At 32.0% G+C, this 18,734-nt stretch overlaps 1 protein-coding gene across 5 annotated transcripts; it reads right to left on the minus strand.

Moving 5' to 3' along the window:
• Positions 1-5,539: 5,539 nt before the first annotated feature.
• On the minus strand, positions 5,540-16,851 carry LOC105336751 (uncharacterized). 5 transcript variants are annotated; one of them, XM_034461914.2, is made up of 7 exons: positions 16,512-16,835; positions 13,899-13,937; positions 11,779-11,970; positions 9,547-9,711; positions 8,957-9,262; positions 8,324-8,426; positions 5,540-7,378 (listed from the first exon to the last, which is right to left on the minus strand). In XM_034461914.2, exons 1-7 carry the CDS (start codon positions 16,567-16,569, stop codon positions 7,141-7,143), a joined length of 1,101 nt encoding a protein of 366 aa, XP_034317805.2. In that variant the 5' UTR covers positions 16,570-16,835; the 3' UTR covers positions 5,540-7,140. The 5 variants fall into 5 exon arrangements, with proteins under 5 accessions (XP_034317805.2, XP_065929419.1, XP_034317804.2 ...); XM_066073347.1 differs by having other exon boundaries at positions 5,540-7,384; positions 13,899-13,940; positions 16,515-16,826; XM_034461913.2 differs by having other exon boundaries at positions 5,540-7,384; positions 16,512-16,820.
• Between the last annotated feature and the right edge of the window lie 1,883 nt (positions 16,852-18,734).

Consider the following 18,734-nt stretch of genomic DNA (forward strand, 5'->3'; position numbering starts at 1 on the left):
AAAATTTGGCGTTTAGCATAAAAGCTACACTACTGTTATTGAAAACTCACTTATACTGATAAATGCAGCCCCTGGTGCATGCAGCAAATTAAATGAAGCTATAAAAAGTATCATTGTATCTCATGTGACAGCTAATTGTACATGAATGTAACACTGTTACATGTTGATAATCCAAATAAGCATGGGGACTCTCTGTCTGTCTCAATTACACCTGTTGCTTGTCTCTGAGTTTAAGACCACTTAATCAATAATTTCCACTGTGATATTTTGCATATTACACACCTTCAAACATAAAATACCCCCTCCCCGATGAAATGAGACCACTTCACTTCGACCTCGTTTGCAAAATTTAAGCATCCAAAAAATCCAAATAAAAAAGAAATATCTTACCAAGTATATTCTCCTTTGCTTAAATCCTTCAATATCTGTCGCCAAAACTGTATGAGTTTGAGTTTTATTAGTGTCAGCATCTTATTAAACATAGTTTGGCCACGTGACACATGCGTCATTGCAATATATATGACAGCCATGTCCGTTTCGTTTGTCACGATATTTTGAAATACAATATCTTTTCTCATATGTCTTTTTATTTACGTATTGAGAATTATATTTACAATATACGGACCATAAAACTGAATAGTGATATTGGTTTTTCGCATTGTTAGGAAACATAACGTGGTTTTTATGGAAAATTTGCCTTAGAATATAGAGTTAATTAGGTAAAATTGATCTGGGGTTAACGATGAGAAGCTTATCGTTATATTTCTGTTTTATTAACACCTGTTAACAGGTATCAGGTGCTAAAACTTTGTATGCTTTTTGGCCACCCAAAATACTTAGTTTAGAAAGATATCAAAAATTTCTCATTTTACGCGAATAAAATATGTTTGACAACTATTAAAAGGTGCAAAACATGGTGGAGATAATTAAAAGAGTTGGATGATTTTGTCCATTTTTAATAAGACTATTTCAATAACCTTAGAATTAAATAATTTAACAAATTGTACAATTATCAAAATAAATAAAGTTCTATACATTCAATACATTTTCAAATGAAGTTTTAATTGTTAAAACATTTTGTAGTTACATTTTAGCAATTTGGATCCTGGTTTCACTCACTTTTTAAACACAGGCTTTGAAATAACCATTAATTTAAAAGCTTTTGTCTATATAATTTATTTCACAAATCTTTGTCATGTTGGTTTTCGAAAGAAAATGTTTTCCATCCTAGCCTATCAGGTATATCTTTAAAGGGGCATGGTCACGATTTTGGTCAAATTCCATTTTTCTGTTTTATTATTCACAATGTTTTAGAAATGTATTTCTAATAATCAAATGAAATTTGAGAGTCAGTCGTAGAGTTATAAGCAAGACAAAGGGCTCTTTGTCATGTAAACAAGGCTCGTGCCCTGTTTTTGTATACATAGGTCTAATATGCCTGTTAAAAATCTTTTTCAAGCTGACTTCTCTATCTTCTAATTCTTTTTTAAGCATAAATAGATAGTTTCTAACGTTCAACACATTCATTATAGGTCTAAAACTGGAACTTTCACTTCAACATTCAAAATGTAAACAAAAGCTTTGTTTTCAAAGCAAAGAATTGCAAGCTCAGTAACTCGCTTATAACTCAACGAATGATACTCAAATTTTGGTTGCCTGTTGAAAATGCCTTACTGAAGCATTGTAAACATTAAAATAGGAAAGATAATTTTTTACCAAAATCGTGACCATGCCCCTTTCATGAATGTTTTTAAAACCAAGCTATAGCATTGTTTCCCCATGGTTTGAACACAAATGGGTTAAACTCATCCTAGTTTATTTAAAAAACAGTTTTAGTCTCGCTTTGGTCGTTGTTAAGGAATAAATAATCATAAACAAGTTTTTTTTTATTAATGTACTAGCCTTTTCTATTATAAAATCCGCCCTTAATGTTCGTGAAGAATAATGTATAATGTAATTCTGTTATGTCTTAGAAAAAACGGAACCCCACGTAAAGTCTTTCTATAGCCCCGACAAATATTAGCATTGTTAAACTAAAGATTAAAAATTGTCACTTTACGCTTTGTTATACCATTCCCTTCTCCTTCAAAACCCCTGTCCACTTTGCGATTTTAGACCTTTCAATATAAAGTTAACAACTCTATGGTAACGTTGTATCGTATATAGGCCATGCATCAGTGCTTTTCCGTTTACCTGCCTAAAATGATAACATTCAATAAATATGTATATAAAATCTTTATACATGTATATTTTACCTAATAATGAACAGGTTTTAAAAAAGGACATCTATACATGTATTTGTTACACAGGAACTCAGTATTCTGTGTTCGTCATACTTGCACAATGGTTTGACTTTCTTTAATCTTTGGAGTCCATAAGTGCGTACCCAGTTGGCGTGGCTCTGTTAGGGATATCATTTTCTCGTTCGAAGTTCATTTTCATTACGTTTGTCATTCACTACAAACATTAATTACTTTTCAGGTGTTATTACAAAAAACATGGACTATTAATAATAGCCCCTTGAATTGTGTTGAAGACTTACCTAAGATGAGCCGTAGGTGAGCTTCGTGATTAAGTCATAGGTATTTCGGTGTCCTGTTCCGTAATTTCTAAAATCGTTTCGATTTTCAAAACCAAATACATCTAGACAAATGATATCAAGCGACATTTTTGTAAATTTAGTCAAGTAAAGCTATTCACTTCATAATTATAAAGTGAAAATTTAAAAAAAATTACCGCTGAAATTATCTATCAATGATCACGATTTTCGTGCTTATTTTTAAATCAGATAACTGTCTGGTAAGATTCCTGCGTTCATTAAATGAACCTGGCAGTGTCATGAACCACTAGGTGGCAGGAATAACTAAAGGCACATGCTGTATGTTCAGGTTAAAAATCATCAAACACCAACTTAACTGAAGTTTCATTAAACAAAAAATAAATCAAAACAACAAAAGAAAACAATAATAAAAAAAAACCTCCTGAGAATAACGTCAACAGAAGTATCATTTGTACCAGACTGACGGAGGGTTTTGCAATTCCATGTCAGTATTAATTCTATTGATTTTACCGTTTGTGTAAAAACTCAATAACAGCAAAGCATACGCCCAACTATAAAGGAAATAGCGACGATTTCTATGGCTGTTGACATGATAGTGAACAGGAAGTGACGACAAACAATTGACTTACCAGCATTTAAAGGAACGTATTTTTTACAAAAATATGATTAAACTTTATTTTCACAGGTAACTGATATGTTTTAGAATCCTTTTAATTAAATACTGAGTGGCGAATCAATCTTTCATTTTTTTCCTACCTAAACACACAAAATTATAAAAAAAAAAAAACCCCTACGATCGATCGTATAGTTTTTACAAAAATGTGTATTGCAGATTCTCATAAATGTACATTCAACAGTTTCCGTAACCAATGAAGTGGAAAATCACAATATTACAATAAAAATTTGAATTTCATCTGACAAACTCTCAAGAATTATATTTCATTGTGATGTAATGATAAATCTGTGTGTATCTGAAACCCTTGTGATAAATAAAATTGAAGTTAAGTACAATATTTATAGATACATGTATATGAAGTAAAATGATATGTGCTATGTATTTGTTGCTTTATATTGGAAATCATTTACATAAAGTATGATATAAATCTAATTTATTTTCCAGTTTTTGCAATCTCGTCGGTTTTTCAAGACAAATACAATTGTGTTATTAATAAGAAAAAACACACTATTAATAATCTTATCTTGTCAATGCAACAACAAATTTGACAAGAGTTTTATTTATAAGAGTTTTAACTTAAATAGCTCGTATTTCTCATAGTCAGAAATGTCTATAGACTATACTACATATATTTTGTGATTTAATACAAAGTCAGAAAAGAGATTATTGTTCATATTCAAATTTTAACCTTATCTATTTCTTTTATTTTATGTATAAATTTTAATATCCTTTGTGACATTTCTTTTAAAATTGTTCAAATATGACGATGAACATTTATTATAATAAGCTTACACTACGTCCCAGGGGTCATAAACTTAAGTTCTAATCAACTCTGATCATGAAACTAAATTCTGATCAACCCTGATCAAATGCTCATAAAACTAAGGGTGATCAACTCTGTTTCAAAGGTCAAGAAACTAAGGTGTGATCAACGGTGTGTCAAAGGTCAAGAAACTAAGGTGTGATCAACGGTGTGTCAAAGGTCAAGAAACTAAGGTGTGATCAACGGTGTGTCAAAGGTCAAGAAACTAAGGTGTGATCAACGGTGTGTCAAAGGTCAAGAAACTAAGGTGTGATCAACGGTGTGTCAAAGGTCAAGAAACTAAGGTGTGATCAACGGTGTATCAAAGGTCAAGAAACTAAGGATCAACTCTTATCAAAATTTCATAAAACTAAGGTATGATCAACTCTGTTTCAAAGGTAACGAAACTAAGGTGAGATTATCTCTGATTCAGAAGTCATAAAACTAAGTTGTGATCAACTCTTGTTCGAAGGTTGTGGAATTTTTGCTATTTACTCTAATTCAAAAGTTCTGAAATTAAGATGGGATCAATTTTAATATACTAAAGGTCAATAAACTATGGTGTGATTACACTGTAGCTGTACTCCAAAAGCCATGAAACTACAAACTACAACTCCGATTCAAAAGTAAAAAAGAAACTTAGTTGAAATCGTATCTAATTCCTTTGTAATACACTAATCTCTGATCAACTTTGACCACGGGGCCAATAAAATTGCTGAGCTCACTAACGGTGTTTTGTTAATGATAAATACCTTAGCGCGCTTTTAAACACCTGTAAATGAAGCTTAGTTGAACTCATCTATGATCTGTTGTTTAAGTAACCTATCTGAGCTTCAATTGAAAATTAGAATAAACTATCTGAGCAAACCTATGACATATTGTTAAGGATAGTAAGTTTAAGGAGGCTGGGGGGGGGGTCAAAATATAATATAATATAAAACCATCATATTTATTTGAAAATTTTATATGTGATTTCTGAAGCTATCAACTACTATTTGATAAAGAAAAATTTCATGTATTTTAATATGAAATTTTATCATTTTCCATTATTTTTATATGGAGCTCTTCTTTTAAAGGAGATCAATATTGTCTAAAAATGGCAGCCACCCCTAGCCCCCTTATCTATGATAACTGGTTCATGAAACTTAAAGTAGAACTCACCTATGATCAAGCATTAACCTTAATAAGTAGAGCCCAGCTATCAAAGCATGTTGATATAAATGATAAGTACATGTATATTGTAATGTAATAATAGAAATTTGTGCTCACCTTATATTTATATTGAAACATAAACACATCTCTACTACAGCTTCAGAAATCAATTTGAAACACAAAAGAATTTTGTTTTTAGTATTTTATAGGTTTTCTTAATGTACATTGTACAGGCAAAATGATAGAATAATATCAGTACATATTTAATAGCAGATTCATTCTAATCTCTGATAATACATTTAAATTCAAAGTCAGTCACTTCGAATATTTTTTTAGAGATAGTAATAGATATTTTTATTTGACAGGCTTATAAAATGTATGAGGTCTGTTCCAGAAATTACATGACCTTATTATATAAATTTGACTAATTGTGTCTTACAATTTTCAATCTTATTATATTATTTAATATTTCAAAGAATAAAATAGCAACGTTTCGAAATAAAAATATACAAACGTATGAAATGTGATCATGTCAATATCAATGGACAGCTATAAAAGAACCACATGTAAATAAATGTAAAAAACACAATCCAAATCAAAAAGGGAAAATCAAAATTCACTTTCTTGACCCCGTTTTCATATCTGCATCCATTTACACCCCTTTTTGGCAAAGATAAGCCTTTACAAGTCAAAGTTCATGGAATTTTCCTGAATCATTGACATTTATATGCATTACACAGACATTTAAAATGAGTAACGTTCCTCTTATTCTTATAAAAAAAACTTATGAAGCATCAGATGAACGTTCCTCTTTACCTAAACTAAAATCTCTACATTTCATCTGAGGAACGTTCCTCTTTTCACTTCAACAGAAATCTTGACAATTCATCTGAGGAACGTTCCTCTTTTCACTTCAACAGAAATCTTGACAAGTCATCTGAGAAACGTCCCTCTTTTCACTTCAACAGAAATCTTCATAAAGAATCTGAGGAACGTTCCTCTTTTCACTTCAACAGAAATCTTGACGTCATCTGAGGAATGTTCCTCTTTTCACTTCATTAAAATAAAGGACTAAGTGCGTTTTTATGCAATTTTTGCCCCCCAAAATAAAGTGTTAGAAAGAGCTTTAAAATAAAGTGAAAGATAGTTAAACTCATATTGAAATTAAAGGTGTAAAAGGTTATCACCACAGTGACGTCATAATGTAGAAATGACGTTATGAATATTGCATTATTTTAATAAATTGATGTTTTATACATGTAGCAAAATATGGGTGTTTTCCGATGGTTTTTCGACTAGGAAACATCGAGCGCAGGCTTGCTCAAGTACCATTTTTTAGTATAATATGTATAACTATCTGAAGAAAAACATATGTTAAAATCGCACTTGAGCAGACCTGCGCTCTATAACTTCCGAATGCAAAATAAAGAGCAAAAATGATAATATCTTCATTTGAATGCAAATTTGCGGGAATTAGGTCATTTAAGTGACGTCATAGATAAGCAGCGAGTGAGCAATGATGACTAAAATCAAGATTAAAGTTATTGGCATCCTCTTTACAATGATTTGTGAAGATTTCATTTTTATACGATACTATTTAAAATTGGTTCAAATCGTGGGCAGATATTTGACCATACCGCACATAGACCTTTCTAATTCAAATTATACAAAATCCGTTAACGCTGGAACTTTTGAACTAACGTGATTAATAAATAACTTAAACATGTTTTGATTCCTATCATCTACAAACCTGCTGATGTGTCATTATCGAGCGTTCAACTTCACCACTGCATGCGTGAATGGTCTATTTGTTGATGTTTATTAACAAATAAGTTCGCATGTGACAGATATATAAGATGTTTCATTAACTTTATATCTGTTTTTTGATATACAAGATCATTATTTGACCGGTCAGTGATATTCTCATACACATATTTTTTCTGTAATATATCATTTTTCTTCCAGATTGATTTCTTCTTCACGAGATAATCCGCTTCGAATTCGATCGTCTATACTATCATATGGATCGTCAGATTGAACCGAATATCCGGACTTTGTATTATGGTCAACCGGAAGTTGTTCGTATCCCCTTTCCTCGTTTGTATAAACATTTGCTGACGTTTCATATGTATTCTCCTGGAGTGTTGTAAAAGGTTCTTCATATGTATTGCCATCAGTGCCTTTATTTCTGTAACTTTGTCAAATAAAAAGAATACTGTCAATTCCTTATATTACGCGAGTACTTAATTCCGCGATTCCGCTGTTTTGTATCAAATCGCGAGAATATAAAATCGCGAACGCGGAACATTTATCCATATTTCTTATAGTTATCAACTCTCAGAAAATAATTGCGAGGTTTTAAAATCCGCGAGGGATGCTTCTCGCGATTTTACGCGGATATGAATTCCTCGCTTTTAATTAGGAATTTACAGTAAAAACAAATATTAAATGATCATTTCAAGTAGATATTGAGAAAATAATTTGATATATATTTTTGAAGACGATACACTTGAGCAATATTCATGTTTTGAAACGGGCATGTTTAAAGTTTGTATTAAGAATCGGTATACATGTACTTTAAAGTTGGAAATGCATGTCATAAAAATAAGCTCGTCAACCTTACAAAATTTGAAGTCTTTTCTTAATTTATAAATATTATCATAATAGCATAAATGTCGTTCTTTATCAAATGACATTAACTGTAGAAAATTATACCAATAAAAATAACATTAATTGAAACTTGATTTAATCATGCAGTCTCCAAGCAATATTGGCTGCCATTTCCATGACGGATTTTTATTGTAAAATTGCAATTGATTGCTGAATGACAAATAAGATTGTGGTTTTTAACTTCTCTCATTTTTTGTAAAGAAGAGACTAGTATTCAAAGGATCAAATTAAAGGAAAAGTGCAGTATACTTGTCCTGTACAAAAGTATTTTGTTATACAGCTGTATATTCCTCATTCGAAAAATCTTTCTTCTGATAAAATGTAACAATTTATTCAGATTATATTTATCATTAAAGTCTATGTTACATAAAAAAATTATCATAATAACAGTTTCTTGCAACAAAATGAAATTAAAAGAAATATAGGTTTAATATATTGCTTTATATTGTTATACTTGTCTTACCGTTTTCGGAAAACCACGACAGAGCCAAAAACTATAATTGAAATAAGAAGAATTCCGATCACAGCGCCCATAACAATGACCGTCGTGGAAGAAGACGGCCCATCTGTAAGTATAATACATCTTCATTTGCACATGTACGTAGCACTGTTGCTAAAACATGATGAACCTGAACCGTTTAGTCAACTAAATGTCGACTGAAAGGTCTGGAAAGGTGACTGAATATGCAGAGCCCTGATATACGATCACCTTTTAGTTACATTTAAGTCCCTTTTAAGTTGACTGAATGGCAGAGTTTTATCCTGTAGGAATCATTGAATTTTTTGGGACATAGTCACTGTTTAAAAATTTAAGTGAGATGTACGTTTCATGGGTTTACTTTAACGTATAAGTACAGACCTGTATAATTGATAAATATTTTGTTTTAAAATTGTACCAAGTGCATGAAATTTTTTGAAGAATGATAGGATATCACGAGTTCTAATGATTCCTCAATATGTTATCCTACTTTGATGTATCAAAGCGATGATATTTCTATCTTAACATCAAACGTTGATAAAAAAAAGTTGGTGAATTTCATTATCAAAAGTATGAATTCAAAAACAAAATTAAACATAATTAAAGATGGAGTTTCACCATTTGTTGCGGCTTCGACTGTTTGTAAAAGTTGTGTTGTAGATTTTGTGGTAGCTGGTGATGAATAACCGGTATCCGTCATTGTTTCTGCATTTTTGGTTGTTCTCGGGTAAGTTGTCGTTTTTATTGGTTGCGGTGAATATGTGTTGTTAAATGTGGTGAAAATGTTTGTCGTTGTTATTGGTTGCGGTGAACTTCCTTTTGTTGTGGCCGTTGAAGCCGTTGTGGCGACTGTTGTGTTGTTGAGTGTGGTGAATATATTTGTCGTTGTTTGAGATGCTGTCGATGTACATGGGCCAGATTCACCTTAAAGAAGCATTTTAAAATTAGGTGATACATAAACGCTAGAAAGGTATTGCACTTTCATGTTAAAGAAGCTAGGTGGTCAATAACTCAATCCTTATCATTTTAAATATAAAGTGTTTTTTAATAAGTTTTGTAATTCATTTGGTCAAAAACAACTTAAAGATATTATTAACAATAGAAAACCATTTTTACAAAACAAAAATATTCTTGTACATCGTACAAAGATTAAAGAAAAAAAAATAGTCGTACCAAGCAGTACTGAAAGTTTAACTCAACAAACTTACCAAAGCAGTAGCGTTCTGGACATGAGTCAAGAGCGGGAAGACAGTATGCCATGAACTGTCCGCAGTTTCGTATTTTGATCGTCACTTGACGTTCACAACAACTGGCGAAGCCGACCTTACACACAGATCTCTGTACCTCTGTATTAACCTCTGTAGGGTGAGTACCTTCAAATTAAATTAAATTTTGTTATTAATATTTTATATTTTTCACTATTTGATATATGTTTATTACTTAGCTATATTGATGTTTAATGTATATCAAACTTTCATAAAATTAACAAGAACTCATAAATATAAACTTTCATGAAACATTACGTTTCCTAATAGGCCCATCAGATCTTCAAAATTTAAATTCTGTCCGCGGTCCACCATTTTGTAAAGTTTTAAGGTTTTTAACTTCTTTTACAGAACTAGAAAACCGATTTCAACCCAACCTTTGCACAACACATTGGGTAAGATCTTTCAAGCTTTTTTTGTTTAGCGAAAAAGTCAAAACCTCTTCAAAGAGGAGATAGACTTGATTAGAAGAAATAAAAATTACTAGTATCTTAATAGGTATTTCTATCTTTTTAATAGGGTATCATATAATTATACATTTCAAGTTTTTGTGATTTGTTAATTGCAAGGTAAGGCTATGTAGCTTCTAGGTAGTCCTTCGGATTTGTTTCAGACCAGGAGCTACAGACCCGCAACTGAATACTTTTTTTATTCATAAAACAATCATATTAAAAATTTTCAGGTAGAACTAAAGAGTTATTTACTGACCACATATGCTCTATCGTGTAGTTTTTGAAAAATTTTCAGTATGTACCCTTTATGCAGTAAATTTTATTAGTTTTTCATATTTTGAGGAAGTTCTATCGAATAGAGATGTATATTTTGACATGATTATTAGTTTATTTTCAATTTGGTTTTTGCTCTATTTGAACCTAAGGCAAAACGTTCTCAGTTTTGATTAATAAGGACCTTGTAGGGATATAACTTGGTCAAATATAACGATAAGAGAAGTCAAAATTGTTATAAATTATAGCATATTATGTTTTTACGAGAAAATACATTTGTTTTGCTCTTTGAATTAAAAAAAATCATCAATTTACCTTAATCAAGTTTACAAAGCACTCGGAAATCAGTGTGCATTTTATATAAAATCATTATATAATAAACTCTTCAAAAAACAGATTTTAAAATGAAATATTCTAATTATAAGCTTACTATAACGATAAATAGCACCAAATTGAATATTAGAGAAATTCATATCGTTAACCAATTACTAATACTAGTACCATTTGATAACAGTTTTTGTAGTTTACGTAAAACGGCAGATAACTCTAACTACCACAAAGCACCCTTGAATAAGGTTGTAGTGTATAAGGATTCATTAAGTCTTTAAACTTGCATTTACTAATTGAAAGGCATACTATAAGAAAGCTCAGTGGTCTATAAAACATCCAATGGATGTACACTTTACATTTTTTTGCGAAATGATTGGTTTGAAACCATTATTTAGTAAAGAAAATTTTATACATATATATTTAGCCTATCAATTTCATTATTTTCCTGTAGTTTAATACAGGGCTCAAGTCTTGAAAATAACCACGTCCATCCAACCCTCTTTATATTTGATAATTTACCAATATGATGATATTAATAAAAAGTAATTGTTTATGAATCTTAAGAGGACTTCGCTCTTTAAAATGAAAGTTCTTAAAAAAACTATAGCTACATGTAAATATTAATTTTTTAAAAGCTGAAATATTTGCATTTGTTTTCTACTTAATAAGATTTTAATGATGTCATATGACAAAGCTTCAGGCAGATCTGATGTTCCATGTGTTGACCACCTAGCCTCCTTGTTCTGTGGTTTCATTAATATTCACGGGTATCAATTTTCGTGGATAAAGTGAAAATCACAATTTCAAGGATACGTTAATTCGTGGCCAATATGACCCTATCAATACAAAATGTTAATAGAAATCGCACTTTAATGAACATTTAATTTCGTGGATCAACTTAGTAACGAAATCCACAAAAATTGGTATTCAACGAATATTGATGAAACCACAGTATTAGGGTTTAACTTATCCATACCATTAAGCCAGTATGGATACAAAATGTTAATAGAAATTGCACTTCAATGAACATTTAATTTCGTGGATCAACTTAGTAACGAAATCCACAAAAATTGGTATTCAACGAATATTGATGAAACCACAGTATTAGGGTTATCCATACCATTAAGCCAGTATGGATAAACTGCTCCACATCTTGCAAGACTTGGGCACTGATTCCACATCCTCTCACTGTAACGGTACCATCCAGGGACTATATAACGGTCACAATACGAAGGACCACTGGGTTGACCACAGTTAACGTACCGCGCCTCAGGTTCAAAGGGCACCGTTTCGTTGGCAACTTTGCACGGATCTGTCAACATTTTTGAAATGCAAATAATGAGTTTAAAAAAATGTAAACATGTTACTACAAATAAAACGTATTCAATTATTGTTACCTGCAGTACATGTTTTGCATTGATTTTTTCTGATTTACATAATTACACATACCAGGTATTTTACTAGCGGATGATACTGTTTTAATGACCAACGCGCCAAGATCTTTACAATGTTTACTAAATGAAGTAGAAAAATATGCATATACTTGGAAACTTCATTACTGTCCAAGTAAAAGTGCCTTTATTGTTTTTTCCAAGACACAAAAATGTTCTGTTTCCTATAGTATTAGATTATTTGATAGTGAAATTCCTCAGTCTGATAACACTGTTTATGCTGGCTGCCTTCTACAAGCAAAAAATGAAAACTGACAAGCTAACCGAACGAGTGTGCTAAACTGCAAGATCAAAAATCCACTCAATACACTCTATTGGTGTTAATAACTCCGACATTCATCCAGTTGTGTCTGCCAAAATATGGAAACGTGTTGTGCTACCCTCTGCCCACTACTCCTGTGAAATATGGTCGTCACCGACACTCACCGACATGCAACTCTTGGAGTATGTACAAAGGCACTTCTCCAGAATTCTTTCAAGGATTTTCCAAATTTTCTCCGTCGCTCTCCAGCATCTCAAATATTGGACTGTGGACCATGCAAGGCTACATTGATAAATGCCGCTTATTGTTTATATGGCAGACTACACCGATCAGACCAAAACTCTTTACAAAATCGGATTTATAGGTTTATTTCTGATGTTCATGTAACTGAAAAACTTTTTGCAACTAAGAACTTGTAACGTACAGCTAAGAAATATAAGCTCTTCGATATGATTTTTAACAACTGTAATATTATTTTTAACAAAAAAGAATATTCAAAATTGGTAATCAAAACAATTTGGGCAGAGGAAGAAAAACAATGGCATGACTCTCTCTGTGTTAACCCTGAACTCTCTTTTTTTAATAGAATACATACGAATTTGTGCCGTAATAATCTTTGGCAGATTGCTAAAGAGGAACCCTCAATACGACTGTTGATCAGTACAGGTTTCATCAATGGAAACTGTATGTAAAACTTGTCCGTTATGTTATAAGGATATAAATAGCTATTATATTCACCTTGATTTAAGCTGTTATAATCTTTAAGAAGACAGAGAAATTATGCTTGAAAACATTTTAAAATTTCTTGATGTCAACGAATATTGTTTGAAAATCAAGATCCAAAATTACAGTTTTCATCCCTAATGGGATGTGTCAATGGTACAAGTTTTGAAAATATATCGTATACAAAATGGAAGCAGATTATGTTAATCGTTGCATTTATGTTGTATAAAATCAGAGGTTTCTTTGCAATAGATTGCCGTAATCTATAAATTTCTATCAAAATATGTACATATATAAATATGTTTTGTTTCTGTTCTATTTTCACTTGAGTTTATAATTTGATTATGTAATACTCTCCATTAATTTGGAGGAAATAAAGAATATCTTATATATATATATATATATATATATATATATATATATATATATATATATATATATATATATATATATACACACAGGTACTTTGAAAAATGATGGACAGGTACAGTCAAAACCCATTTTGCAATATTGGCTACCAAAATTAATTTCAGCTAACCAATTGCAACCATAATCTTAGTCTGTCTCTTTGGTGCATTGATAAAAAACTAATACCGAAAGCATATTTAATATACATTTAATTTGATTAATTTTGGATTAAGTCACTTACAATTTAGCAGATATAAATAAAACCGCTGGTTCTAGATATGTACGTCACAAATTAGGCGTATGAGTATTTATTTCATTTCTTATATTGATTAATATTCTCTTTGCATGCAAATATATATTTCTGAATTCGAAAAAAGAAAGCTTTCATTCACCAACCTTTTCCATTAGTTTCACAGAAATGCAGTAGTTGGGCACCTAAAGTAAAAGAATAAGAATAATTATACGAAGAAGTCTGACAAATATACTATTTCTTTGTTATAAGAATTGGAATTTTTTACTTGTTTTAAGCATTAAATGTTTTCCCAATTCAAATATTCGGCGCAATTTTTGAACGGGGTTTAAATGCTTCGTTCTCATGGGGGGGGGGGGGGGGGGCGTATTTCTTTGTTATAAGAATTGGAATTTTTTACTTGTTTTAAGCATTAAATGTTTTCCCAATTCAAATATTCGGCGCGTTTTTTGAACGGGGTTTAAATGCTTCGTTCTCATGGGGGGGGGTGTATTTCTGTGTTATAAGAATTGGAATTTTTTACTTGTTTTAAGCATTAAATGTTTTCCCAATTCAAGTATTCGGAGCAATTTTTGAACGGGGTTTGTATGCTTCGTTCTCATGGGGGAGGGGGAGGGGGGGGGGGGTGTTACATGTACGCACACTGTATAGTTCTGCAATATTTAAGTCCAGACGACGAAGAATTTCAGCAATACTTTCTAGATATTTTATTCTACCGAAAAACCCCACTAGTTGGTAATGCATCTGATTTCCAAATTCAAATATTAAAAATGTAAAGTTTACAATGGTGTTTAGAAGTACATATATTTAGTATTGCCACCTTGTTTTGTCGATGTTTTAAAGACGTGAGTACGAACAGGGTACATACACGTAGAAAGTCAGGGGAAATCATGCAAATGTTGGCAGTTTTATGCAACTGTTATAGCAAGTTTTTGATTTTTAAAATTCTGAATTTAAGTATAGGACAGATCATCACGTGAAAGATTTGACCTGCATTCATATTCTTCATCCTCTAATTTACAGCGCTATTTTCACATGTACCAAAATGTTTTTTCCAGGAATTGAACATAATTATCGTTTTGGAACGCTTTTGTTGGCTACATATCTTGATTAATCTTATTACATGTACCTGTTAATTAATACATGTAATACCTTTATTTGGTACAAACAACAAATGTCGTCGTAAGATCTGAGATATCTTGGGCTCGTTTTCGTAAAGACGCGTAAGTTTTTGGGCCTTCCTTAAGGTCAATATCTAGTAAATGAAAGGTGCCTACAGGTTTATGAAATTGCACCGAATTGAAAGTTAATCGATAGGGCGTTTTGTGATTCAAAAATTAATAAAGCGGCTTCATAACTAGCAGCGGAAACTATGATTTTTTTCTCACCTACCATCTTAAGATTGCTAAAATCACTTACTGGCAAAAAAAAATCCCCCCTCCCTCTATGTACATATAGTTGGGTTTTTAAAAATTGAAAGTCTATGGAGATTTATTTAAATTTTCTCCCATTATTGATATCAATTGTGTTAAGGTTCTTTAACAGAAAAGGTGTATTTTGGTAAGGCTTTTGAACTGCTGAATACACTCCAAACTTTGAAGATGTTTCCTTTCTATGTGAGGTTCCACCAATCGAATGAATCTGTGGGGTTGATTTAAATTAAATAGAAGGATACAGGCCTTTACCTTTTGATATTCGACAAATAAAGCTATCGGGCTTCTTTTTAAAATGGTTGACGTGTTTTAAATAACTGACTTTAGGAAGGCGCGATAGGCCATAGATAATAACGAACATAAATTCCGATTTTAACTTCCTCGTGTAATATGTACACCCGTCATTATTACATTTACTTGTTAAAAATAAGTGATACCTTAAAATACAGAATTGTATATGTATTACATAATGATATCGTACACGTATTTACAATGTATCAGGCTAAAGCTTCGTTTTAGAATACGGCAGGGATTAGGGGGGGGGGGGTGCGGTTTCTTCGAAATTCAATTTCCTACATGTTTATTTAATATAATGTAATTTAATGTTGATTACTTACAGAAAAAAATGTTTTGTTACGAGAAACAAGTGGGGAAGGTGGGGTGTACTGTAATGTGCTTCTCTATATCATGTGATTTCGTATTTTTACGTGGGTAAAAAATCAAACATCTACACATTTTGTAAAATTAATGTATGATAATAATATAACGTTATCTCATAGATTAGGCTGCGAAATTTATTTCTGTAACTACATGTAATTCACAATGAATTGACCCAAATGTATGTACATATATTGTATTCTAAAAAATGAAAGCGATTACTTTTCAACGATAAAAATAGTTTAATGAATTGAATCTTTGAAGTTAGAGCTTTTGTTGTTTTACAGTTTTCTTCTCTCGACATTTTTGATTTTGTGAATTCTACCTGTTTGTATGCACAGCTATATAACGTCATTTACTTTTCTCGTTATGCTTTAGAAATATTTTTTTTATCACCCTACCATATAACACACTAGGTTATGGGTATATTTTTTTCATTCGGAGAAAAATTTAAAAAAAAAGAACACATCAGGTGCCTGTTATATAATATTACGTAATCTTTCGAATTTTTACATGATTTCAGTGTTTTGCCATTTTTTTATGCATCATTCTACTGTTCCAATAAAATTCAATACCTGATCAATCCTCAATACAAACTAACCTAAAATAGAAATAAATATATACACACGACACCTGCATGATCTATGATTACGTGTATAATATACTTACCCGCATCATAGAAAGTCAGCAATAGAATGGACCAATACACGGTTTTAACGTAGGACATCTTTTGTCCTAAAAATCGATAGTCCCCTAAACCTTGGCACAATTTCTTAGAGAAAACATTGTCCGTGAACTATTCCATGTGTAACTTTAAAAAAACAAACAGTCTTGGTGGGTTTCTTTCAGTCGTTCTTTTTTTAACCAGGAAGTCCGGCCTTGTTTCGATTTCCATGTATTTTTTTTTTAATTTCATTACGTGTGACACGATTCATCGAATACGGCTTTATGCACGTGCAGGCATGCATGCAGATGTATCATAAAACTAAAGATAATGCCAAACGATTCGCAACCGTCAAGTTGATTTAAAGTTCTTTCAAGTTTGCATGGGACAGTTTGCAGGGGACTTTTATTCAAGGCATTTTATACAAGAACCCGGGGTTTTCCGGGTTAAGTGTCTGCTTGCAGTGTGGGTTTGTTTCGTACAGTACTGAGGAGAGAGAGAGAGAGAGAGAGAGAGAGAGAGAGAGAGAGAGAGAGAGAGAGAGAGAGAGAGAGAGAGAGAGAGAGATATTTCAGGGTTGCATGGCTCATAATAAAACGATCAAGATATTTTTTTTGTTCCGAGATGGGTTGGATTTCATCTTTAAGAGCGGTGATATGATTATATTTTTTTTAATATGGATGAATTTAATGGCGCTATCTAAATTTTCAAAGGAGAATAGTACCATTTACCAATTTTTCATGCAATTCACAACTCCTTATTTGCCTTAGACTATATTTAAAACATGCCAACTGACCTCCGAAAATGAAGTATATTAATTTACGTCAAGTTCGAGAGTTCCCAATTTCACATGTATCAACAAACTGCACCAGTTCACTTTACGGGGCTGGTGATGGAGTTTCAAAGAATATCAGAAGCCAGTGAAGTAAAATGGCCGGGGAATTTTCTGGAATCAAATATTTGTACAGAATGTATTTGGAAATGAGAATAATCAGTCCAAAACAAGCGCAATTTTTGAGCGCCGTAAATTGCAGTTATTTTTTACTATGGGAGGCACTGTAGCTCCCAGGTCGTCTATGCGAATTTTTTTTTCAGACCAGGCACAACAGACCTGCATCTATAAACATAGGATGTCGATGTTCTTAAATCTATTTATACATTTTTGTTATGATGTTTGTTTTTACCTGATATTATAAAAGGGAAAAGCAATTTTTCAAATTGATATTTTGAGGGGATCTTAATTAACAAAAACCCTATTCCTACAAATCTCAGAAATTTGAATATCTAAGTTGTCCCCAACAGAAAAAGCCACTGGGTGTTGTCATGCGCATACCTCCAAAATGAGTTAAAATTAATTTCTTATACAATGACTTCTTCCTGAGGCTTGGTCTTCAGTATCGAGGATCAAGAAATTCATATCACGGGATCTATGCAATTAAGAAGTGGTTCATCAACAAAATATACTTAACGATTTTTTGTAATCAACAAATACATTGACAACTTTTGATAAGATTACTAATACAGCTCAATCTCTCTCTCTCTCTTTCTCTTCATTTTCTCTCTCTGAGTCTCTCTCTCTCTCTCTCTCTCTCTCCATTCTCTCTCTCTCTCAATTCTCTCTCTCTCCACTCTCTCTCTCTCTCTCTCTCTCTCTCTCTCTCTCTCTCTCTCTCTCTCTCTCTCTCTCTCTCTCTCTCTCTCTCTCTCTCTCTCTCTCTCTCTCTCTCTCTCTCTCTTTTCTCTTCATTTTCTCCCTCTGAGTCTCTCTTTCTCTTCATTCTCTCTCTCTCTCTTTCTTTTTTTAGACCTCAATATAAGAAATTAAGTTGTATGACGATTCACCGTTTTTTAGCCCTAGCTGTACATATATACATGTTTGAGATGTAATCTCCATTCCCACGGAATTATGACATAATAATTACAGTCTACCAAATTAACATATGAAATGCAATTCATCACATATTCCGTTCAAAAATATTCTCAACCGTGCACGATACAGATATGCTACTTCCGGGCGTGAGACACTACTTCCGGTTTTTACAACCAGCGACCTAAGGAAGCTGTATGACTAACTGTCAATATCGCGTGCTCAATCTCACAAATAACGGAAGGTATACATTAACAATCTATGATATTGTCACAGTAGATACATAAATATACACCATACAAACACGTGCCGCTCTGTACGACTCTAGATAAACTTTTAAATTGATACTATATATCTATTA

This window comes from Magallana gigas, chromosome 10, assembly GCF_963853765.1.
Source record: "Magallana gigas chromosome 10, xbMagGiga1.1, whole genome shotgun sequence".
Taxonomy (NCBI): Eukaryota; Metazoa; Mollusca; class Bivalvia; order Ostreida; family Ostreidae; genus Magallana; species Magallana gigas.